This window comes from Oryctolagus cuniculus, chromosome 19 (assembly GCF_051225735.1).
Source record: "Oryctolagus cuniculus isolate XC-2025 breed Fujian yellow rabbit chromosome 19, ASM5122573v1, whole genome shotgun sequence".
NCBI classification, from domain to species: Eukaryota; Metazoa; Chordata; class Mammalia; order Lagomorpha; family Leporidae; genus Oryctolagus; species Oryctolagus cuniculus.
In genome coordinates, this window is record NC_142885.1 from 8,703,079 (window position 1) to 8,727,883 (window position 24,805).

The following is a 24,805-nucleotide window of genomic DNA, read 5'->3' on the forward strand; positions in this document are numbered from 1 at the left end:
GGGAGAGCCGCGCCCCTATTGGCTAGCCGGCGTGGCCCCGCAAGGCTTTCTGGGAGACGTAGTCTCGGGAGTCGCGGTCTGTGGCGACTCGCGGGTCTGACGTTGGGGAGTTGGGCCCTGCGCGCTGAGGTAACGAAGGTGCGTTTGGGGAAGGGGCGGGAGGAGCGGCGAGGATTCGCGCGGAAAAAGCCCTGAGGCGTCACAGAGTGCAGATAAGCGAGGGCTGCGGGCCAACGGAGAGGTGCGGGACCGACTTCGAATTGGGGCGCAGAGCGTTGGGGGTGAGGGGCGGTGCGCGGCCCACGGCCAATCAGACCCTGGCAACTGTTGCCCGACCCCCTGAGGCCCCGCCCTCCGTCCCCACTGCGCGGAAAGGCGAGGAGCCCGGGCCGTTCCGATGGCTGTGGTGTGGCCTGGGGAGGAGGTGACCCCGGGTTCGTCCCCGGCGGACTCTGGGGACGGCCCGGTCGCGGCGGGCGGCCTGTCGGCCCTCGGCCCATCTCCCCGCCGATTGGCTCTCCCCTCCTCGGGGGCGGGGCCCGGGCGGCACCTCCCGCCTGCCGCGCGGCGCGGACCTCCGGGATTCCTAGAGAGGACTCGGAAGTGCTCTCGGGGGTGGGCTTGATGGCTGCAGCTAGGACTTGCTTACTTCCGGCGAGTTAGCGTCGGGCAGTGTCGGCTTCGGTTTGCTCTCGGTTTGTAAGGAAGACCTCGTTTCAGCCTCTGCCGCGGGGAGCTGGCAGTCCTGGAGCGCTCCCGGGGCCCGGGGCCTTGAGGCGGGGGGTGGGGCTTTGTGTCCGGACGGGGGTCCTGTCTCTAACCTTGAACGGGCCCGCCTGCGTGTCTCTGTCGGGGTCAAAGGCGATTCCGAGGGATTCAGGTCTAAATCTGCCCCGCAAAGCCCCTGCTTCTCCTCGGGACGAATAAGGGCTGCGTCCCATCGGTCACGCGTCTGTGGCTCGAGGGACAGGACCGGTTCTGACCATTTTGATGTTTCCCACCCCTGTTCTGACTGAAGTCTGAGAGAAGGAACCGCTGCACTGGACTCGTTAGCTCGTCTGGCCCCACTCTCTGTGAAATGTCAAGTTTTTCACTTCTCAGGCTGTGATGTCAGGTTATCATGGTTCTCCATCACATTTTTTTTTAAGTGTTGAAGATACTACTGGTTGTATGCGTGGATCGAGGGCTGCTTTGTAAACCACTGTTAGGTAAATTACTTTGTGGAGTGGACCTGGTCGCCATCTGTGTTTGCTAAATAATGGTTCCCGCTGTGTCAGTAGGTTGTACGATTCTGAAAGCGTCTTTCAGAAGATCGTAAGAAGCAGAAGAGAAGTTGGGTCAGAGTAGGGCAGCCAGCCCTGGGTTGGAATGATAATGACGGAATCCCGGCGAGTCGCAGACTTAGACTCCCCGGCGGAGCCTCCGCAGGAGCAGGAAGACCTCCTGATAGTGAAAGTGGAGGAAGAAGACTGCACCTGGATGCAGGAGTACCACCCGCCAGCGTTCGAGACGGTCTACCAGCGCTTCCGGCACTTCCAGTACCATGAGGCCTCGGGACCCCGCGAGGCGCTCAGCCAGCTGCGCGTGCTCTGCTGTGAGTGGCTGCGGCCCGAGCTGCACACCAAGGAGCAGATCCTGGAGCTGCTGGTGCTCGAGCAGTTCCTGACCATCCTGCCGGAAGAGTTCCAGGCCTGGGTGCGGGAGCATCACCCTGAGAGCGGAGAAGAGGCCGTGGCCGTGGTTGAAAGTATACAGAGGGAGCTCGAGGAACGTAGGCAACAGGTGAGTGCAAGAGGAGGCACGTGAGCAGCGAGGAAGGAGAAGAGTTAGGGAGCGGCTAAGCAGGGGTGAGAGTCAGCCGGCCAGTGCTTCATTTATATTCTTTTGTTCCCCTGGGATTAGGTACACTGAGGAGATTTCCTGCCACTCCAGCAAAGAGAAGCAAAATCCAGTGTGTTAACCTGTAGAAGACAATCTGCAATTTTATTTATTTTAAACATTGCTTTATTTATTTCTTGAATGACATGATACAAATTCCAAAAGGTACATAAGGTTGTAATGAAAAGTAAGTCTTCTTCCCATTCCTGATTTCCCAACTGCCTCGTTCTTCTCTCCAGAGACAACCACTGTTACCTGATACTTGTATATCTTAGAGAGATATACTGTGTTCTTTCTATATAAACATATATTTATAAGCCATGTGCACTTTTGCCACTTGCTTTTTTCTTACAGTGTAGCTTAATTTGTTCCATGTCAGGACAAATATGAGGGGCTTCAACAGTTCATGGAAAAATGGGATGAAAAGTGTGTTTTCCACATTTTGAAGCAACTGTCTGTTTAAACTTTATTACAGTCCGTTGTGTGGACAAACCATAATTTATTTAACTACCATTGAAAGAATTTGCGTTCCATTTAAATTGTTCTTTTATTTTTAAAGATTAATTTATTTGAAAAGCAGCGTCACAGAGATCTCCAATCCACTGGTTCACTCCCCAAATGGCCATAATGGCTAGGGCTATGCAGGCCAAAGCCAGGAGCTCACAGCTTCCTCTGAGTCTCCCATATAGGTACAGGGGCCCAAGCACTTGGCCCATCTTCCACTGCTTTCCCAGGTGCATTAGCAGGGAGCTGGATCAGAAGCAGAGCAGCCAGATCTTGAACTGGTGCCCATAAGGGATGCCAGCATCGTAGGTGGTGGCTTTACCTGCTGTGCCACAATGCTAGACCCCTTTTATTTTTAAAGATTTATTTATTTATTTATTTGAAAGGCAAAATGACGGAGAGACAGAGATCTTCCATCTGCTGGTTCACTCTTCAGATGGTGCAATGTCTGGGGCTAGGCCAGGCTGAAGCCTGGAGCCCGGAATTCCATCTTCTCCTCCCACACGGCAGGGGCCCAAGCACTTGGGCTATCATCCACTGCCTTCTCAGGCACATTATCAGGGAGCTGGATGGGAAGTGGAGCAACTTGGACTTGAATCAGCACTCAGATGCCAGTGAGGCATGCAGAGGATGAGCCTGCTGTGCCATATCACTGGCCCCTAAGTTGTTCTTTTAGATTGTTTCTAAAGTTTTACTAACAAATTTTAATGTAGTAAATATCCCTTATGTTTACCACTAACTGTAGAATGACTGCTTAGAAGTGAAATTACTGACTTAGGTTCATTTGCAAATTTGATAGCTGTTGACACATTTCCCACCCACCCCCATTCTCACCACAATGTATGAGAATTTTTTCCCACAGTTTAAGACAATGTTACCAATTTTTTTGACTATTGTTAATGTGAAAATTGCAGTATTCCATTTCTGTGTAATTTTGATATGCATTTCTTTTGTGGCTTTGACTGACTACATATTTTTAAGGGTGTGCACCTTTTTTGTGAATTATCTGTTTCTGTCCCTTGCCTGTAAGAAACAGTAAGCATTGTGTCTGTCATGTGAGTTGCAGATGTTATTTTTCCAGTTTTTCTTTGTTGTAGGGATTTTAGTTTTTCCAGGTTATGAATTTTTTATTTAAAGATCTATTTTATTTTGAAAGCAGAGTTACAGAGAGGCAGAGGCAGAAGCAGAAAGAGAGAGAGGGAGAGAGAAGTCTTCCATCTGCTGGTTTCATTCCCCAAATGGCTGCAAGTCCTGGAGCTGGGGCAATCCAAAACCAGGAGTCAGGAGCTTCTTCCAGGTCTCCCACGTAGGTGCAGGAGCCCAAGGACTTAGGCCATCTTCTACTGCTTTCCCAGGCCGTAGCAGAGAGCTGGGTTGGAAGTGGATCAGGCGGGACTCAAACAGGCGCCCATATGGAATGCCAGTGCTGTAGGCAGCGGCTTTACTCGCAATGCCACAGCGCTGGCCTGGTTTTTAATTTTTTTTTTTTTTTAAGTTTTGACAGGCAGAGTGGACAGTGAGAGAGAGAGAGAGAGAGAGAGAAAGGTCTTCCTTTGCCGTTGGTTCACCCCCCAAATGGCCGCTGCGGCTGGCGCACCACGCTGATCCGAAGCCAGGAGCCAGGTGCTTCTCCTGGTCTCCCATGTGGGTGCAGGACCCAAGGATTTGGGCCATCCTTCACTGCCTTCCCGGGCCACAGCAGAGAGCTGGACAGGAAGAGGAGCGACCGGGACAGAATCCGGCGCCCCGACTGGGACTAGAACCCTGTGTGCCGGCGCTGCAGGTGGAGGATTAGCCTATTGAGCCACGGCGCCAGCCAGTTTTTAAGTTTTTATGCAATAAGTTTAACTATGGTTTCTGGGTTTCATCACATAATTAGGTCTTTACTACAATAATATGAAAAATTTTTCTCACAGTTTCTTCACTTTTTTTTTTGTACTTTTAAATGATTGCTGCAACTGGAATTTATTTTGGTGTAGGGTCTTTGTTTTGTTGTTTTTTTTTCCCCTAGATGTCTATGCAGTTGTCCCAGCAACTTTTATAGTAACCCATTTGTTTCCCCTCTCTGACTAAAAGGCCAGTTTTATCACTTATCAACAATATGCATGTCTTTGAGTCTATTTCCAGTTTTTTAATTCTGTTTTGTTCATCTTACTATCTTTGTATGTATAGTATTTTCATTATTTGAGCTCTGTGAAATGTTTTGTTGTCTGACCATCTTTACCATCTCTGAATTTTTTTTTTGGCATTACACCGTTGTGAAATTTAGATTTGCTTATTTAGTTTCCACCACCCCAAAAATCCTGTTGGTATTATTGTTGGTATTGCATTAAGTCATATATTAGTTTGGGGATGATTGATATCTTTATGTTGCTGTGTCTTCTTGTCCTTTGTTATATTCAGTTACAACTTGATACTTCTGTCTTCCTCTTACTGATAGGCTTATGTTCTCCTAAACTTGCTTATTCTCTTTTTATAGCAAAGAAGCAAAATCTTGAGTTTAAGGGCCAGTGCTGGGGTGCAGCCAGTTAATCTGTCACTTGTGCCAGCATCCTGCATCAGGATGACAGAGACTTGGTGCTTTGCTTCTTTTTTTTTTGGGGGGGGGGAGGGGGGGTAATTGTAGTCACATAGTTTCCAGCCAAATATTTATATCTACTTTTTGTTCTGTTATTTCTCTGAAATGATTGTTTCTTATAGTAATTTGATTTCATAGCATCTCTATCTTTAATTTTTTTCTGTTTGTTCTTGTAACTATCACCTACATATATCTTTTTTTAAAGATTTATTTATTGGCCGGCGCCGCGGCTCACTTGGCTAATCCTCTGCCTGCGGTGCCGGCACCCTGGTTTCTAGTCCTGGTTCGGGCGCCGGATTCTGTCCTGGTTGCTCCTATTCCAGTCCAACTCGCTGCTGTGGCCCGGGAAGGCAGTGAAGGATGGCCCAAGTGCTTGGGCCCTGCACCAGCATGGGAGACCAGGAGGAAGCACCTGGCTCCTGGCTTCAGATCAGTGTGGTGCGCCAGTGCAGCTCGCCGGCTGTAGCGGCCATTTGTGGGGTGAACCAATGGAAAAGGAAGACCTTTTTGTCTCTCTCTCTCACTAACTCTGCCTGTAAAAAAAAAAAAAAAAAAAAGATTTATTTGAAAGTCAGAGTTAACACAGAGAGAGGAGAGGCAGAGGAGGGGTATTCCATCTGCTGGTTCACTCCCCAGATGGCTGCAAGGGCTGGAGCTGCGCTGATCCTAAGGCAGGAGTCAGGAGCTTCTTCCGAGTCTCCCAAGTGGGTGCCAGGGCCCACGCACTTGGGCCATCTTCTGCTGTTTTCCCAGGCCATAGCAGAGAGCTGGATTGGAATTGGAGCAGCCGAGCCTTGAACTGGCACCCATATGGGATGCCAGTGCTTCAGGTCTGGGCATTAAGCTGCTGCGCCACAGCACTGGCCCCTTCTCTCTCTCTCTCTCTTTTTTTTTTTTTTTAAGATTTATTTATTTATTTGAAAGTCAGAGTTACACAGAGAGAGAGGGAGAGGGAGAGAGAAAGAGATCTTCCATGTGCTGGTTCACTCCCCAATGAGAACAACATCCAGAGGTGCGCCAATCCAAAACCAGGAGCCAGGAGCTTCTTCTGGGTCTTCCACATGGGTGCAGAGGCCCAAGGACTTGGACCATCTTCTGCTTTCCCAGGCCATATCAGAGAGCTGGATTGGAAGTAGAATGGCCAGGACTCAAACCAGTGCACATATGGGATGCTGGCTACAGGCGGCAGCTTTACCCACTATGCCACAGCGCAGGCCCCTGCTGTGCTTCTGATCCAATTTCCTGTTCATGCATCTCAGGGCAGTGGAAGATGGCCAAAACACTTAGGCTCCTGCCACCCATGTGGGAGACCTGGATGGAGTCTTGGCCTCTGGTTTTGTCCTGGCCTAGCCCTGGCTGTTGTGGCCATTTGGAGAGTGAACAGCAGATGGAAGGTCTTTCTTTGTCTCTCTCTTGCTCTGCCTTTCATCCAAAATATGGATTTACAAAGTTTGAAGCTAGTTAGAATTTCCCTCATTCATGAGAGTTGTTGTTAAGTGTGAGGTGCTAGTCTCAGCATTCTTTTTTTTTTTTTTTTTTTTTTTTTTTTTTCAACAGGCAGAGTGGACAGTGAGAGAGAGAGACAGAGAGAAAGGTCTTCCTCTTCCTTTGCCATTGGTTCACCCTCCAATGGCCGCCACGGCTGGCACGCTGTGGCTGGCGCACCGCGCTGATCCGATGGCAGGAGCCAGGTGCTTCTCCTGGTCTCCCATGAGGTGCAGGGCCCAAGCACTTGGGCCATCCTCCACTGCACTCCCGGGCCTCAGCAGAGAGCTGGCCTGGAAGAGGGGCAACCGGGACAGAATCCAGCGCCCCGACCAGGACTAGAACCCGGTGTGCCGGTGCCGCAAGGCGGAGGATTAGCCTATTGAGCCACGGCACTGGCCGAGCGTTCTTATTTTTTTTTTTTTTTTAATATTTATTTATTGAAAGAGTTACAGAGAGGCAGAGAGAGAGAGAAGTCTTCCATCCACTGGTTCACTCCCCAAATGACCACAACATCCAGAGGTGAGCCAATCCAAAGCCAGGAACTTCTTCTGGGTCTCCCACGTGGGTGCAGGGGCCCAAGGACTTGGGCCATCTTTTACTGCTTTCCCAGGCCATAGCAGAGAGCTGGATGGAAAGTGGAGCAGCTGGAATTGGAACTAGTGCCTGTATGTGATGCTGGCACGGCAGGTGGTGGCTTTACCCGCTACACCACAGCGTGGTCCCTACTCTCATCATTCTCACCCTTTTCATGAGGGACACCTCATATTCCGGAACCTCCTCAGGCTCTTAGACTGGTTCATCTCTGTCCGTGATGTAGGGAGCAGCTCAGGTAGCAGACCTATGGCTGTCCTGAGATATTGTCTTCCACATGGGAACATTTGCATCTCTCAGTCAGTACATGAAGTAAGGTTCAAGGTGACATCCAGTTATTCCTTTTTTGACCTAGTTTGGTACACTAATGACCACAGTTTTTCATGCTGTTTTACAGAAACAAATAGATAAAAGCATCGGTTAAAACTGAAAGGATTTTTAAATAGGGAATTTACAGCAGTAGTTATACGTTTACCTCTCTCATTGTGATATGTAAGTGAAAAAGAGACCTCATTTCCTGGTGGCAATTAGGGATCTGAAGCCCATAGCGGGGATTTTCCCTTAGGCCGCAAGCTCACTTTTTGGCCTTCTCCTCCACCTGCCTACTGGTCTCCCCATTGCTTTCTCTCAAGTTTACCTCCAAACAGTTCTTGCCTCTGCCAAATGCTTTCTCTGGCTCCATTCTCACTCCTGTGTTCCCGTGGCCCGCCGCGGTTGCTTTCCTTCTTTGGTGTCCTGGTGCCTTTTAAATACTTGAGATCTTCCTGACTCTTGTTCTGAGCACATCCATGAGGATGCACAAACTTCCAGACATAGTGTTTGTTTGTTTGTTTTATTTATTTGAAAGGTTAACAGAGAGGGAGGGAGGGAGGAAGGGAGAGAGAGAGAGAGAGAGAGAGAGAAATCTTCCATCCACTGGTTCACTCCCCAGGGGCTGCAACAGCCAGGGCTAGGCCAGGCCAAAGCCAGGAGTCAGGAGCTTCATCCAGGTCTTCCACATGGTTGGCAGAGGCCCACACACTTGGGGCCATCTTCTGCTTTTCCCAGGCCATTAGCAGGGACCTGCATTGGAAGTAGAGCACCAGTGCCCATATGGGATGCCGGCATTGCAGGTGGTGGCTTCACTCACTGCACTACAGTGCTAACCCCTAGAATGGGTTTACCACAGTGTTTTGCAGCTGCCTCTTAATCTAAATTCTGCACTACATTTTACAGGTACTCAGAGGGTTCAAGTGCTTCACAACTCAAGGGAGGTGGGGGAGGAGGATATCTCAGTGTGGGATCTTTTTTTTTTTTTTTTTTTTTTTTTTTTTTTTTTGACAGGCAGAGTGGACAGTGAGAGAGAGAGAGACAGAGAGAAAGGTCTTCCTTTGCCGTTGGTTCACCCTCCAATGGCCGCCGCGGCCAGCGCGCTGCGGCCGGCGCACCGCGCTGATCCGATGGCAGGAGCCAGGAGCCAGGTGCTTTTCCTGGTCTCCCATGGGGTGCAGGGCCCAAGCACCTGGGCCATCCTCCACTGCACTCCCTGGCCACAGCAGAGGGCTGGCCTGGAAGAGGGGCAACCGGGACAGAATCCGGTGCCCCGACCGGGACTAGAACCCGGTGTGCCGGCGCCGCTAGGCGGAGGATTAGCCTAGTGAGCCGCGGCGCCGGCTTCAGTGTGGGATCTTAATATCTTCCAGTATCTGGTACCAAGCCAGTGCCTTAATAGGCAGGTTCTAAAGTGTGGTTATGGCAGAATGGTTTTGTGTGCTGTAGAATTGAGCCAGAGCCAAGAACAGGAGGCAGAGGGCTGTAGCATGATGGATGTGAACTATTTTTTTTTTTTTTTTAAGATTTATTTATTTATTTGAAAGGCAGAGTTACAGAGAGGCAAAGGCAGAGAGAGAGAGAAGTCTTCATCCACTGGTTCACTCCCCAACTGGCTGCAACAGCTGGAGCTGCGGTGATCCGAAGCCAGGAGCCAGGATCTTCTTCTGGGTCTCCCATATGGGTGGAGGGGCCCAAGGATTTGGGCCATCTTCTACTGCTTTCCCAGGTCATAGAGCTGGATCGCAAGTGGAGCAGCAGGGACTAGAACCGGCACCCATATGGGATGCCGGCACTGCAAGCAGCAGCTCTACCGGCTGTGCCACAGTGCCACCCCCATAGCTTAAGTTTTAATGTTGGTCTATCCAAGTGTGACTTCTTGAGTCCTATAATGACCTTTCCAACGTCTTTTCTCACCTCTCCCTTCACTGAACTTGATCTACACTGATGTTCTTATGATTCCTTGATGTACCAAACACCCTCTTTCTGCCTGTGGGTGTTGCTGATGTTCTCTCTGCCTGAGTTGCTTCTGCCTCCTTTATTCCTGGCGGCTTTCTTTTCCTTTAGGTGTTTCCTTAAGTGACGCTTCCTCAGAAAAGTGAGTCAGTCTTACCTGTTCTGTCTTGTGGCACTATATTCTCCCTCATAACATGCAGCACAGTTTGTGATTAGCATTTATTTGTGTGTTGGTGTGTTTCACAAAAGTCTTCTCCAACGAGAAGTGAGCCATGTTTATTAAACCACTGCGTAATAAGTGCCTGACTCATTATAGATGTACATTAAATAATTGGGCTAAGGAATGAATGAAAGTCTAATGTGCCTACTGGATTATTTTACCTTCTCTGTAAACCATGCTGATTGGCTGTTTTTGTGGTTGTCAGATTGTTGCGTGTCCTGAAGTGCCTCCTCAGAAGATGGTGCCGCCTGGAGCAGTGCAGGAGTCCTTCAGTCACCAGCTCCGGTCTGTGAACAGCCAGCCTGAGCAAGAGCCACAGACGCCACATCTTCTGGGGGAAAATGGTGAGGCTTAGCAATTCAGTAGAACAGATGTGGCTAGAGTATGGGTGCCCTGGCCACAGGGGCAGGGGGCATTGAGAGAGACTGGAGGCTGGGCAGCTTCAGAGAGACTGGAGGGCTGGAGGGCTGGGGACCTGGAGAGGAGTAGCTGGGGTTAAGAGAGGTCAGCTCCCTTGATGGCTGTGACAGTACCATTCTGTCATTCAGAAGCTGTCGCAAATGATGACAGCCTTAGATATAGTACTCTTAGAGTTCTACAAATGTCTTCTACAAAAGTGTCACAGTTGTCTCGCAACAGTTTATCCTCTACTTCTTATAGTTGTCTTAAGGCTTATGTCAAAGGTTCTCCAGTGCCTAATTGCATTTATTTCGGGCTGCTCAGACATTCACTTTGAAATCTTATTTGATGCTGTTTTCATGGTGACTTTTAGAGCATGTGTTCTTTCTTTTCCCCTCCTCCTTTCCTTGCCTTCCTCCCTCCCTCCTTTTCCTTCCCCATCTCTTGATTTTATTAAGCTGCATTGGATACATTAAGAAAGAGAAGTGAACAGCTGAGAATCATTTATTATGATATATGTCCACAAATCCATAATCTCTAATCAGAAACCCTGTTATCAGATATATTTTAGAATTCAGAATTTTACAGATTTAGTAAGGTAATAATATTTGTATATCATATATTATACTAGCAGGATTTGAGTTGACACCCATAATCACATACATTATTTCTATGGTGAAATGTATCTGTATTTATTTACAATAACTTGTTTACAGGTTTTGCTGGCAAATTAGTTCAATGCCTAACTTAATGAAAGAAAAACAAGACTTTGGTACTCCAAAGTTTTTGAGTTTCAGAATGTGGATGAGACTCCATTTTCTCTCTTTGGCCTCAGACTTTCTTTTAGGCTTCATCAAATAGTTAAGTGTTGGCCTTGACAAGCCACTGCTTTAGTCTCTCCTCCTTTCCTTTCTCTGTGGTAAAAATAGCATCAGCAGCAGCACCATCAACAGCTGTTATTTCTATGGTATGTTCTTTGTGTGGGAATCATTGTCGGCATTTTACCCATAACCTTTGGTGTACTGGGAAAGATAGTCCTTACTATTGAGCATCTGGGGCCGATGGCTCTTTCTTTTTTCTTTTCTTTGTCTTTGAGTTTACTTTATAAGTAATTTATAGAAGATTCAAATAATAGTGAAGAACAACTTTTTTAGAAATTTTATCAAGAATGAAACCTTTGTATCAAGTACACTTTGATCAGTCGTCATATAAGATGAAAAGATACTGTCACTCAGTGCTGTCCTTTTAGCAAAATGGGGTGGTCCAGGATCGTTTTTTGGGAAACAGGGCATGAGAAAATCCCTTCCGGTTGAATGGCTCACTGGATGAGAATGCCACATTTCCTTTTTGAAATTAGAAAATGATTCTTGAGGAAATTTATCTGGGATGCTATTATCTGAAGACTCATTCTGAGATTTCCCTTCTACTTTCGGCTTCATCATTATCATTAGAGAGTGCTGCTGTCTTTCTGTGCCATCTTCTGAACGGCTTCCTCTGCAAATCATACTCACTCTGCTGATACGGGTGGCGAGTAAAAAAATTATGAATTCTCAATTGTGTTGAGTAATGCTAAACACAGATATCAAAAATTTATTTTCTACCTTCTTGAAAACTAATACAATACTTTGGGCAGCACATGTAGCACTTTGAGAATTAGTGAGTAATGATTTATTTCACTATCCCATGATCCCAAATATGAGGGGTCTTTAAAAGGTTCATGGAAAATGTATATTATGAAAAAACTACTCATGGCTTTTAAAAATTTTTGTGCCAAAATAAATTTACCTTTAAGTCCACTTTTCCGTGAATTTTTTCAAGTTCTCTATTTCCTCTACTCTCCCATTCTGTTTTATTTTATCATGGCATTGTTGAAAATAGTGAATGAATAATGATGAGTAATAATGAGGTAATTCTTAAGATGATGAAGTACCAAAATGTTTCAAGTATAGGAAAAATAAAATTGCACAGATCTCAAACTATCTTAGATTTGTAAAAGTATCTGAAGGACCCATATAAAATTATAAGATAAAATGAGTTATATTCTACTTATAAAATAAGTTTCTTGTTTGCCTTTTAGAAGATCTCAAAAGAATAACTGTTGTTTAGTACTAATCTTAAAAATAAAACTCAAAAGTGAAGCTCAAAAACTAAAATTGTGTCAGGTAAAACATGTTGGTATATCCACAGCTAATCCTTATACTAACTTGATGGAATAGATATTATTGCCATTCTCATGTTAGAAATTAAGAAGCTGAAAAATAGAGGCAAAGAAATTAAGCTGAGTCCTAAAGAAGTTTATTAATTTGTCCAAAGTCAGAAAACAGAGCAGTTTGAATCTATCGTATTCTGCTTCTACCCTATTCTGATCTGTCTCACCTTTGCTTTTTTTTTGCGGGGGGAGGGTGGCAGGGGAGATGTGGGCTTCTTTATCTTTTTTTTCCTTTTTTTTTAAGATTTACTTATTTATTTAAATGGCAGAGTCATAGAGAGGCAGAGGCAAAGAGAGAGAGGAAGAGGTCTTCCATCTGTTGGTTCACTCCCCAAATGGCTGCAATGGCTGGAGCTGAGCTGATCCAAAGCCAGGAACCAGGAACTTTTTCTGGGCCTCCCATGTGGGTGCAGAGGCCCAAGGACTTAGGCCATCCTCTACTGTTTTCCCAGGCCACAGCAGAGATGCTAAATCAGAAGTGGAGCAGCCGGGACTAGAACCAGCGCCCATATAGGATGCCGGCACTGCAGGCGGTGGTTTTACCTGCTATGTCACAGCGCCAGCCCCTTTCCTTTGCTTCATTACCAGGTTCTCTCAAGCAGCTTAAACCATTCATGTTCCTTCCACTTTGTGAATCTCATCAGATCAGGTTCCTCTTTTCTTCTTTTCCAGGTGCTTCTTGTCTTCTTTGCCCTGTAAACTAGACTTTAGCCAGTTTCTTTATTTCTACAAAATTACTGTTCATTCAGACACAGAGTATTCATCACATTCTTCAGGTCCTGTTCTGACTCTTTGGCCATTCTTGGTTTCAGATCCTTCTCTGTTTTTGGCTTCCATCTCTAACCATAATCTCCTCCTTTTTGTGTCATTGCTCATTATTTCCTAATCACAGGAAATAAGCAGGCAGATCTCCAGGGCTGAGGAAACCATAACAAAGTCTAAATTTTCTAGTTAAAGGTTAATGTCTTGTAGGTGTGTCCAAGTCAGGGCACACTCAGACAGTGAGATCCAGATGTGTCATGAGGCAGATCAGCAGCAGAGGTGACAGTGGAGGCCCCGATGACCTCCAGCTTCTAGAGATGAGACCGTCCCGATGTTACCATGCTCTTTGCTCTGCCTGGAAAGCAGCCTATTCCCACTTCCCTTCCCCACTGCCCACATCACTTTCAGTGGAAAGGCTTTGCTGCTGCTGCAACTCTCACCCCCTCTCTGTAGATGCCCCTGCTCTGGGTTCCTGTGGGAACTTGGGTACCTTCCCTTATAGTTCTCACAAGTCTACCCTCCCATTAGACAGTGTCAGTTTTGATATTGGCAGAGCTGGGTGTAAGCTTTGAAGGGGAATGGCCTCAAAAAGGATCAACATTCCAAAGGAAGAGGTTTAATTTTCAGGGGGAGCAGGAATATGAGGGTAAGTGTGGCAGGGAGCAAAATGTAGAAGAACTTGAGAGCTGAGCAGGAGTTTGGCCTTGATCCAGCAGGAGCCATTGCAGGTTCATGAGCAACAGAGCACCCGAGGGCAATGAGAGCTGGACAGAGATAGTCTCACTTATACCTCTTTTTCTCCTCCCTCAGCCCTTCCTGTTCTCCAAGTTCCTTCCCTTCCCCTGAAGGACAGCCAGGAGCTGACAACCTCACTTCTCTCAGCTGGGTCCCAGGTGAGCTGGTGCCCCTTTGCCCTCTGTGAGGACCCACCCATAACTTTGCTCTGGCAGGTGGCTGCTCTGATCCTAAATCTTCCAGGAGTTCTGTTTTCTTCACCAGCACCAGGCCTATCTGGGGTTGGTACCTTCCTTCTCTTTTGTCTTTTTCCTTTCTGCCAGTACTTCTGTGCTCTCTTTGAGGCATAGCTCCTCCCCCTGTTCCTTTCCTTAATGCTCGCAGTTCTTCTTACTCTAAATTTGAACATAGGGATTGGGAATTTAGTGGAGCGCTCCCGTTTCAGAAGTTGATGAAAATTGAAGATGTGGCTGATGTGGCTGTGTCCTTCTTCTTGGAGGAATGGGGACATTTGGACCCGTCCCAGAAGTCCCTATATAGGGATGGCAGGAAGGAAAATTATGGGAATATTGCATCCATGGGTAAGAAGTGTTTTACCTGCATGGATTAGGACATCTCAACTTTGTTGTCTTGTAATGAATATTCCTAGCACATCCTATAAAAACATATATATTAATTGATATGACTGCTTATTTTTTTTTCCAGTGAAAGAGTAAATCAACTTTTTTTCTTATTCAGCTTTTTCCTTTCTTAATAAGGGTATTATTGAAGACTGGTGGTGCTTGGGATAGTTTTTGCAATCCAGCAAATGCTATTTATTACTTTAAAATAATAGAGGGCTTAAACCTAACCGATTTGCATCTTAAATTTTTAATAGGTAATTATTTTATTCCTTGATAAATTGGATAATTCTCAATAGAATTCTGATTTATGAAAACATCTCAGAATTTGCCAAATTTTTATTATAGTTGTTATTACATTATCATTATTTTTTCCCTTTTTATTTATTTATTTATTTGAAAGTCAGAGTTACACAGAGAGAGAAGGAGAGAGAGAGAGAGAGAGAGAGAGAGAGAGAGAGATATCTTCCATTCCCTGGTTCACTCCCCAGTTGGCTACAGTGGCTGGAGATGTGCCAATCCAAAGCCAGGAGCCAGGAGCCTCTTAGGAGTCTCCCATATGGGTACAGGGGCCCAAGGACTTGGGCCATCCTCCACTGCTTTCCCAGGCCATAGCAGAGAACTGGATCAGAAGTGGAGCAGTCAGGACTTGAACTGGCATCCATATGGGATGCCAGCACTGCAGGTGGTAGCCCCACCTGCTACAGCTTTACCTGCTATGCCATAGTGCTGGCCCCAATCAGTTGTATTATAAATGTTATATTTAATGCAACTTTTTTCATTCTCTTCTTTTTAAATTAGTTTTAATCCCTCACTTGTCTCATTTGAGTCTATTAGTATTGCTTCATCTATTTCAGTTACTTTTCAGGGACTTCATGGGTTTTAGAGTTTGAGGTTGTTTGCACAGTTCTTTTCTATAACATTCCCCAAGTAGGTTTAAGGCTACATTTGATTATTCTCATGCCTATTGATTTCTAGTAACATTGTAGAAGGTCAGAATTTTTAAAAAAGATCCAACAGATTTGGAAATGAGATTTTAAAAAATAAAGGAATCTTAAAGACAGTAGGTTCGATGGAGTGGCTGGGGTTTTGGGAAAACATGAGAGCTTTTTCGAAGACTGAAAAGGAGAAGACTTTAAGACAGCTTTTGCAGGGGCCGGCGCCGTGGTATACGGGTTAAACCACTGCCTGCAGTGCCGACATCCCACACAGGAGTTGGTTCAAGATCCTGCTGCTCTACTTCCAATCCTGCTCTGCTGTGGCCTGGGAAAGCAGTAGAAGATGGCCCATGTCCTTGGGCTCCTGCACCTGGTTTGGATCGGCACAGCTCTGGCCATTGTGGCCAGCTGGGGAGTGAGCCAGCAGATGGAAGACTTCTCTCTCTCTGCCTCTCCTTCTCTCTCTGTGTAGCTCTGACTTTCAAATAAATGGATAAATCTTAAAAAAAAAAAAAAAAAAAAAAAAAAAAGGGCCGGCGCCACGGCTCACTAGGCTAATTCTCCACCTGTGGTGCCAGCATACCGGGTTCTAGTCCCGGTCGGGGAGCCGGATTCTGTCCCGGTTGCTCCTCTTCCAGGCCAGCTCTCTGCTGTGGCCCGGGAAGGCAATGGAGGATGGCCCATGTGCTTGGGCCCTGCACCCCATGGGAGACCAGGAGGAAGCACCTGGCTCCTGCCTTCAGATCAGCAGAGCACGCCGGCCGTAGGGGCCATTGGAGGGTGAACCAACGGCAAAGGAAGACCTTTCTCTGTCTCTCTCTCACTGTCCACTCTGCCTGTCAAAAAACAAACAAACACACACACACAGCTATTGCAGAGGAACTTTTAAAAAACTTAGTCCAGGAGAAGAGAGTGTTCAGATCACTGTACAGAGTTGAAAGAATGAATTTTTTTCTTTTTTTTTTTTTAAGACTTACTTTATTTATTTGAAAGTGTTACCGGGAGAGGTAGAGACAGAGAGAGAGAGAGAGAGAATCTTCCATCCACTGGTTTACTCCCCAAATGGCTCCAACAGCCAGAGTTGGGCCGATTCAAATCAAGGAGCCAGGAGCTTCTTCCAGGTCTCTAACATGGGTGCATTTCCCAGGCACATTACCAAGGAGCTGGATCAGAAGTGGAGCAGCCAGGACTTGATTTGGTGCCCATATGGGATGCTGGCACTGTAGGCCAGAGCTTTAACCTGCTGCACCACAGTGCCAGCCCCTGAATTACTTTTGTATGTAAAATGTTTTTTTTATGTATTTATTTTTATGTATTAGAGAGGGAGAGAGAATTAATTCCCCAAATGTCCTTAACAGCCAAAGCTGAGCTGACCTAAAGCCAGGAGCTAGGAACTCAATCCAGGTCTCCCACATGGGCAGCAGGCACCCAACTCTTTGAGCCATCACACTGCTACCTCTCAAGGTATTCATTAGCAGGAAGCTGGATTCAGAAGTGGAGGCAGGCCGCAAACCTAAGGACTTCACCATGGGACTGGGCATCCCAAGCTATAACTTACTGCTCTGTCAAATACCCACCTTTTTTATGTTCTTTTTTTTTAATGGGAGAAGTTTTAAGCATATTTAAATGCTACTGGGAAAGAACTAGCAGGGTTAAATACGGAGACAAGGAAGAACAGATAACTGATGTAGGATTGGCACTGTGAGGTACAGGGTCTAGGAAGGAGGAAGGGTATAATATTCCTTATTTTTGGTTAACTACTGAAGACTTGTCTCTGTAAATGATATTCAACTTCAGTGTTCAGAGTAAAATGTCTGCTGCTGATGCAGTGTATGATGGAACTGATTGCAGTCACTCAAACATCTACATTTATCAGTGACTACTGATTAGTAGTTTCTTCTTCAGATTGGAAAGACTCCCCCCTCACCGACTCATTATACAACTCTGTAATCCTTTGAGGATTAGTAAAACTGCATATGTCACCTTTCTCCTCCAAGCTGTGAATTCACAGGAAGAGGAATGTAACCCAGTATCAAATTTTATTAAGAATATTTTATTGAGTACTGCACGGGTATTGACAAGCATGTACTATATGTAAGTACCATATCAAGGTGATATTCTTTTCTTGAAATAAAATGACTGTTCTCTTGTCTCATTCTTTGGAACCATTCCTACCAGCTCCTCCTCCCCTAATCTCTGTCAGTTTTGCTTGAAGAGTCTTTATCACATTTGTGTCTTTGTATTTTTCACAGTCATGCATTCCAGCACTTTGGCCTCACTTAATTATCCTGAACCCTCATCATTTCTTCTACTGCAGGAAAGACCTAAATGTCCCTTTTCCCTTCTGTGATTTCAGATTGTGAGCCCGGGGCCAATACGGAGCTCACGGTAAAGCAGATTGCTGAGGAAGCCACATCGCATTGGATGGCACCGGGAAGCACCGAGCGGAACATTCCTCAGAGTCAAGGGTTTGCAGAAGTCAGCGACCTTAAGGGCATGGTCCAGAGGTGGCAGGTGAACTCCGCTGTGGGAAAATCAAGGCAGAATTCTTCTCAGAAAAGAGATCTCAGCACTGGCAAGGACCTTAACCGTAAGCAGAACACAAATGGTGAGAGAGGTCACAGATGTCTCGACTGTGGCAAATTTTTTCTTCAAGCCTCAAACTTCATTCAACATCGGCGAATCCACACTGGAGAAAAACCGTTTACATGTGGCGAATGTGGGAAAAGCTATAATCAGCGCGTGCACCTCACTCAGCACCAGCGAGTCCACACTGGTGAGAAACCCTATAAATGTCAGGTGTGCGGAAAAGCATTCCGGGTGAGCTCTCATCTCGTGCAGCATCATAGCGTCCACAGTGGAGAGAGACCCTATGGGTGTAATGAATGTGGGAAGAACTTTGGTCGGCATTCACACCTGATCGAACACCTGAAACGCCACTTCAAGGAGAAATCCCAGAGATGTATGTGTGAGGAGTTTGTATTTGGGGAATAAAGGGAGGCAAAAATTGTCCTATGTACTCAGTACAATAGGATGGACAGATTGTGACACTGGAAGCAGTAAGAAGGGTCAAAGGTGCAAATATATTTTATTCTTATTTATATTTAAGTTGTCAAATCAGTAGACAAAATCCTGTGCACATCTGTTTACTTTCCCAAGAGGCGTCTACTTTCAGCTCTTAATCTATCCTGGTAATTCCATATTTTAAAGAAATATGCTATTGGTTGGCCTATCCTTTTTAGACATTATCTGTGAACTTTATATTGTAGCATGTGAGACTTTAGCCCTCTTACATGCTTCCTTCTGTTGTCCCCCTTTTCCTGATTTAATTATATTATTATTGTTATTTGACAGGCAGAGTTAGAGAGAGAGAGAGAGAGAGACAGAGAAAGGTCTTCCTTTTCCGTTGGTTTACCCCCCAAATGGCCGCTATGGCCGGCGCACTGCGCCGATCCGAAGCCAGGAGCCAAGTGCCTCTCCTGGTCTCCTATGTGGGTGCAGGGCCCAAGCACTTGGGCCATCCTCCACTGCCTTCCCGGGCCACAGCAGAGAGCTGGACTGGAAGAGGAGCAACCGGGACAGAATCCGGCACCCCAACCAGGATTAGAACCCGGGGTGCCGGCGCCACAGGCGTAAGATTAGCCAAGTGAGCTGCTGCGCCAACCTATATTATTGATTTTAAAATTATAACAGTAGTACAGGGAGTTCGTAGGAAAGAGATCACCCACAATCCCACCATCATAATAGAACTGTTACTGTTTAGTGTGTTTCCTTATATATTTTAAAAAATTTACTTATTTGCTAGAGAGGCAGAGTTACAGACAAAGGGAGGGACAGAGAAGTCTTCCATCTGCTAGTTCACTCCCCAAGTGGCCACAACAACTGGAGGTAGGTTGATCCGAAGCCAGGAGCCAGGAGCTTCTTCTGGGTCTCCCACTCAGGTGCAGGGGCCCAAGCACTTGAGGCATCCTTTACTGCTTTCCCAAGCCACAGCAGGGGGCTGGATCTGATGTGGAGCAGCCAGGACTTGAACTGGTGCCCACATGGGATGCAAGTGCCACAGGTGTATGCCTAACCACAGTACTATCCCCTCCTTGTATTATTTTTTTCATGACCATATTTACATAGTTGTCCTCATATGGTAAAATTAAGTATAGACATTCATACCTTCCAGTGTTGCTCAGCCCTCATGTTGGTTATCTATGATAACCTGTTTTTGTGTGGTGACATCATAATTCACTTAGCTGTATTTCAGCTGTGGAACTTTGAATTATTTTTCTTTTGTCCTGATAAATGTGTTGTGACTATGAATATTTCTATATTTAGGATTATTTCCTTATAATAGATTCCCAGAATAGGGATTAGTAGATGAAAGAATAAAAATATTTTTATGGCTCTTTATACATACTACCAAATTGCTAAGAACAGTTGCATCACATATGAGAGTATTGGTATTTACTAAATGTTTGCCAGGGTTCTTACATTTTTTTTAGTAAGTGGAGTAATTAGAAGAAAATTCTTTACTCGTTTTCATGAATTTAGTTATGAGTAAGGTTAATTTTCCTATTTTACTTTTTAAAAAATCTTTTCAGGTGACATTAATCTTAAATATGGATGCAATCACCATAAACTTTGCTCTGAACTAAATGAGTCTTTAAGACAGCTCCAGGACTGGGCAAAGTGTTTTTTTTTTTTGTTTGTTTTTTTTTTTTTTAATTATACCTTTGATGTCCCTAAATGCAGCTGTTTTATTCACATTAACTGCCACTGCCATGTCTTCCATCATTGGTAGAGAAGTTTGTGTCTTGAACTTGTTGGATTGAACTGAGCCATTTCGTCAGACAGTTTAGTCCCCTTCTACTTGGTGACTGCCTAATTTGGGAAATCTGATAGTGCTCTGGACTTGAAAAACAGTTGCTTTAGAATAAGTTTTCCTTTTTTTTTTTTTTTTTTAAGATTTATTTATTTATCTGAAAGAGTTACAGAGAGAGGAGAGGCAGAGAGAGAGAGGGAGGTCTTCCATCCTCTGGTTCACTCCTCAATTGGCCGCAACGGCCAGAGCTGTGCTGATCCAAAGTCAGGAGCCAGGAGCTTCTTCTGGGTCTCCCATGTGGGTACAGGGGCCCAAGAACTTGGGCCATCTTCTACTGGTTTCTTAAGCCATAGCAGAGAGCTGGATCGGAAGTGGAGCAGCTGGATCTTAAACTGGTGCCCATATGGGATGCCAGCGCTTCAGGCCAGGGCATTAACCCACTGTGCCACAGCGCCGGCCCCAAGTTTTCCTTTTTTTTTTTTTTTAAGCATCTTCCCTGCAATTGTTCCTATGGCTACTTTCCCAGTTAATACTCACCCCTCTCCCCACCTCATTCTTTTGGGTCAAAGGAGGAACATTTATTTGCTCATCCAGCCATATATGTTGAGAGCCTCTAGTGCTAGGAGCTTGGGGTCCCTCAGGGAACAGGACAGACCCAGTTCATGCCCTCGTGGAGATGTTGGTCTCCTGCGGGTAGCTGAGCATTTCCAAAGGGGAAGCCTGAGGTGCTCTTAGAGGGAAACTAAGCCAGAATTTGATTTAGGATGAAGAGGGCAGCATCTCCCTTCCTGACAGAATTTTTTGCTGACTCATTCATTTCCTGGCTCCTAATCAGATAATCTCCTAACTATATATATATATATATATCCTCTCATAATCCTTTATTTCCTGTTCTTCCAGTTCTTATCACTTCTCACCATCTAATTGTGTATCTTTGTTGTACCTCATTGTGGCTGCCTTACACATTTTGGGAGAAGAGCCCCTTTGCATTTCCTGTGTTCCCTCCCATTTGAGTTGCTTCTCTCCTCTTTATTTAATAATATTTTTCTCTTGTCCCTATTATTGCTTAATCTCTGTAATTCTTATCACCTTTTACATAAGTCATTTTTTGTCCTGTTCTTTTTTCCTGAGCAAATACTAAAAGTTTTTTGTAGGTTTTTTTTTTTTTTTTTTAGATTTTATTTATTTCTTTAAGAGGTAGAATTACAGTGAGAGGGGAAGACAGAGAGAAAGGTCTTTAATCTGCTGGTTCACTCCCCAAAGGGCCACAATGGCTGGAGCTGGGCAGATCTGAAGCCAGGAGCCAGGAGCTTCTTCCAGGATTCCCATGCCCGTGTGGGGGCCCAAGGACTTGGGGCATCTTCTGCTTTCTCAGGCCGTAGCAGAGAGCTGAATTGGAAGTGGAGCATCCAGGACTCAAGCCGGTACTCAGATACCAGCGCCACAGGCAGAGAATTAACCTACAGTGCTACAGTGCTCATTGGTGTCAGATACATAACATGCATTCCCTTCTGTTACTCCTAATTATTTCATAATTTCATCTGATTATTCTGTCAACTGATAACATTTGAATTTGCTCTGTATTTCTTTCAGGCAGTGACAAAAGAAAGAATACAAAGTTGAATGTCAAGAAAATTTCAGAATTTTCAGAAGCAGACATGGAACTATCAGGAAAAATCCAAAGAAATGTTTCTCAAGTTCAAGATTTTGCAGACGACTATGACCACCAAGGCCTGGTGGATAGAAAACCAGGAATTCCCATGAAAGAGATACTAGGACAACCCTCTTCAAAGAGGGTGAATTGCAGTGAAGTCCGGTACATCCACAAAAAATCCTCCACAGGAGAGAGACCACACAAATGTAATACATGTGGAAAGAGTTTTATTCAGAGTGCACATCTTATTCAACATCAGCGAATCCACACTGGAGAGAAACCATTTAGGTGTGATGAATGTGGGAAAAGCTACAATCAACGTGTACACCTCACTCAGCATCAGCGAGTCCACACTGGTGAAAAACCCTACACCTGTCATCTGTGTGGGAAAGCCTTTAGAGTGAGATCCCATCTTGTTCAGCATCAGAGTGTGCACAGTGGAGAGAGACCCTTTAAGTGTAATGAATGTGGGAAAGGCTTTGGGAGGCGTTCACACCTTGCTGGACATCTGCGACTCCACTCTAGAGAGAAATCTCATCAGTGCCATGAATGTGGAGAGATCTTTTTTCAGTACGTTAGCCTGATTGAGCACCAGGTGCTTCACATGGGTCAGAAAAGTGAAAAAAATGGCATTTGTGAGGAAGCATACAGTTGGAACTTGACTGTGATTGAGGATAAGAAGATTGAGTTACAAGAGCAGCCCTACAAGTGCGATATATGTGGAAAAACCTTTGGGTACAGTTCAGACCTTATTCAGCACTACAGAACTCATACTGCAGAGAAAACCCATAAATGTGATATATGTAGAGAAAATGTTGGCCAGTGTTCCCACAAAAAACAACATCCAAAAATCTGTCCCAGCACGAAGTCCCATCAGTGTGATGAATGTGGAAGAGGCTTCACTCTGAAGTCGCATCTTAGTCAACATCAAAGAATCCATACTGGTGAGAAACCCTATCAATGTAAAGAATGTGGAATGAGTTTTAGTTGGAGTTGTAGCCTGTTTAAACATCTGAGAAGCCATGAGAGGACAGATTCCATAAACACCCTAAGTGTGTAAGTATTTCTACTACACAACAGCTCTTAGTTTTAGAAACACCTTCCTAAAGAGAAACGTTACTCCTACAATGAGTACAACAGCTTCAGGTATTTGAAGTTTGCCATCAAACTACAGATATGTTGAGATCCTTCAGGCAGAATTCAGCCTTTGGGAACATTGGAGAATTCACAATAAATAGATATGTTTGCTTTCCCCACTAAGAAATGTTTGGGTTAGCATTTTCATGCTTGGGAATCTAGACAAAGAGAACCTATGGCTATGGTGGATGATGGAGAACCTTCAGGTGACACACCTTCATTTGAAACTCAGAAAACTGATTCTGGGAAAAACCTCATGGATGCAGTAGAAATAAGCTTTATTTGTAGTTTTCTGCTTTGACAGCCTATCTATTCAGGGAAGAGTGCAGTGAAAAAAGAACTCCAGCATGACACCCATTTTGGTACCTCAGCAATGAACCTTTTTTAGAAATAATTATCCCAGCCACTACAATACTCCAGTCACTGTTCCCATCTTGAATATTAAAACCCTTTGAAAAGAAACTGGCAGGTCATCTATTTTGGCAAAATTGGGTGCAGAGGCTAGATGGTATGGTGTGTATGTTTCTACTGCGATATTCAATCTGCAACTTCTTGAAACGTATGTTGTTTTCTTTTGATTCTAGTAGCATTAAGGATAGCCAGTATACGAAGAGGAGTTAAACTAGTAAAATCAGGAGAAACTGTGCTGCTTAGTCACATCTTAAGATGAAGGAACCAGGGGCCTTAGAGGAATAGACTAGAAGGGAAAAACTGGGGTGGTCTGTATTTTATGACTCAAAATAAGGGCAGCTAAATCTATACAATAAGTTGGATCGAGTTAAAGGTCAAGTAATATGTGAGCTGATTCCCAGGTGCCCTGAAGATAGATCTGCCTTAGAGTGACAGTGTTCAGAATGAGTTTCAATTCACTTCACAACTAGAACTCAAAGTCAGTAGTAACAGGGAACAGGCATGATGTGACCCAGTTAGCCCTGCCTTGTGGGAAGGTGTGGGTAGTGGTTTTGGGGGGGCAAGAAAGATGACATGGATAAGATCATTAGCTTGAGCCTGTTAGCTAGGGAGGGTGAAAGTGCTTGAGTGTGCTGAAGCCCTGCCTCTGCTGATTTGCCTGACATACAGTAAGTGTTCCCTAAATATTTACGTCACTGTGGTAACCTATCCAGACCCCTTTACCAAGTTGACACACCCATTCTCTAGCTGCTCTGAGCTTGGGTGGTAAGTGCTCTGTTCTCTCATTTCTCCAGAGACTCTAGGGGAACTGTCCTTGGACAGTGGAGGCTGCTTTCCAAAGGAGTTATCAACCCTCCACACCCTCAGCCAATGACTGATAGCGGTACAAAAGGATAATTCACTTGCTTGGGGTGGGTGGGGAGTCTATGCTGTAATTATGCTCCAGAACCCTCTCTTGGGATCAAGCCAAAGCTAGGCTTTATCTCAGCCTTTGTCCATGCTCAGCTCTTTAACGTCTCTACCGTGTTTCATTTTCCTTAAATGTTTTTTTTCTTTCGAGGACACCCTCAAATCATGTGGCTCAGAATCCCTGTGTCAGGCTCTGCTCCAGAGAACTGATATAGGACATTTGTTAGAATGAGTACTAGGAAGCTGACTGCTAGAAAGTTGTGATGTCACATGGAGTATTGATAGTCCTGGCATGTGGCACCTGTTAAACCACTGAAACATTCACTTATTTATTTTATTTGACAGATACAGTTAGACAGTGAGAGAGACACACAGAGAAAGGTCTACCTTCCGTTGGTTCACCCCCCTAAATGGCCACTACGGCCCGAACTACGCCAATCAGGAGCCAGGAGTCAGGAGCCTCCTCCTGGTCTCCTATGTGGGTGGCAGGGGCCCAAGCACTTGGGCCATCCTCCACTGCCTTCCCGGGCCACAGCAGAGAGCTGGACTGGAAGAGCAACAACTGGGACTAGAGCCCAGCACCCATATGGGATGCTGGCGCTGCAGGCGGAGGATTAACCAAGTGAGCCACAGCGCTAGCCCCAAAACATTCACTTATGAACTGAGATGGTGTGCATTGAGAAAGGTAGTAATA

At 45.3% G+C, this 24,805-nt stretch overlaps 1 protein-coding gene and 1 long non-coding RNA gene across 10 annotated transcripts in view; one reads left to right on the plus strand and one right to left on the minus strand.

Moving 5' to 3' along the window:
- On the plus strand, positions 1 to 23,253 carry ZKSCAN5 (zinc finger with KRAB and SCAN domains 5). Of its 9 annotated transcripts, XM_002721862.6 has the most exons (7): positions 20 to 138; positions 1,281 to 1,782; positions 9,730 to 9,868; positions 13,705 to 13,787; positions 14,075 to 14,210; positions 17,544 to 18,149; positions 21,594 to 23,253. In XM_002721862.6, the coding sequence occupies exons 2-7, from the start codon at positions 1,369 to 1,371 to the stop codon at positions 22,712 to 22,714; spliced, it is 2,499 nt and encodes an 832-aa protein (XP_002721908.3). In that variant the 5' UTR covers positions 20 to 138; positions 1,281 to 1,368; the 3' UTR covers positions 22,715 to 23,253. The 9 variants fall into 9 exon arrangements, with proteins under 9 accessions (XP_008247132.3, XP_002721908.3, XP_008247131.3 ...); XM_008248910.5 differs by lacking the exons at positions 13,705 to 13,787; positions 14,075 to 14,210 and having other exon boundaries at positions 1 to 129; XM_008248909.5 differs by lacking the exons at positions 13,705 to 13,787; positions 14,075 to 14,210.
- LOC138846988 (uncharacterized) overlaps positions 21,865 to 24,805 on the minus strand; it is a 7,788-nt gene continuing 4,847 nt past the window's right edge. The window contains exon 3 of the long non-coding RNA XR_016225806.1: positions 21,865 to 22,608. This is a non-coding gene — a long non-coding RNA (uncharacterized LOC138846988). The remainder of the gene's footprint in view (positions 22,609 to 24,805) is intronic.

What these genes read in the sequence shown, in the direction of transcription:
- ZKSCAN5 (XM_002721862.6), top strand. Translation starts at nt 1,369, where the DNA reads ATGATAATGACGGAATCCCGGCGAGTCGCAGACTTAGACTCCCCGGCG. An exon ending in TGGGAATATTGCATCCATGG is followed by an intron (nt 14,211 to 17,543) that starts GTAAGAAGTGTT and finishes CTGTGATTTCAG; the next exon opens with ATTGTGAGCCCGGGGCCAAT. An exon ending in CAAGGAGAAATCCCAGAGAT is followed by an intron (nt 18,150 to 21,593) that starts GTATGTGTGAGG and finishes TATTTCTTTCAG; the next exon opens with GCAGTGACAAAAGAAAGAAT.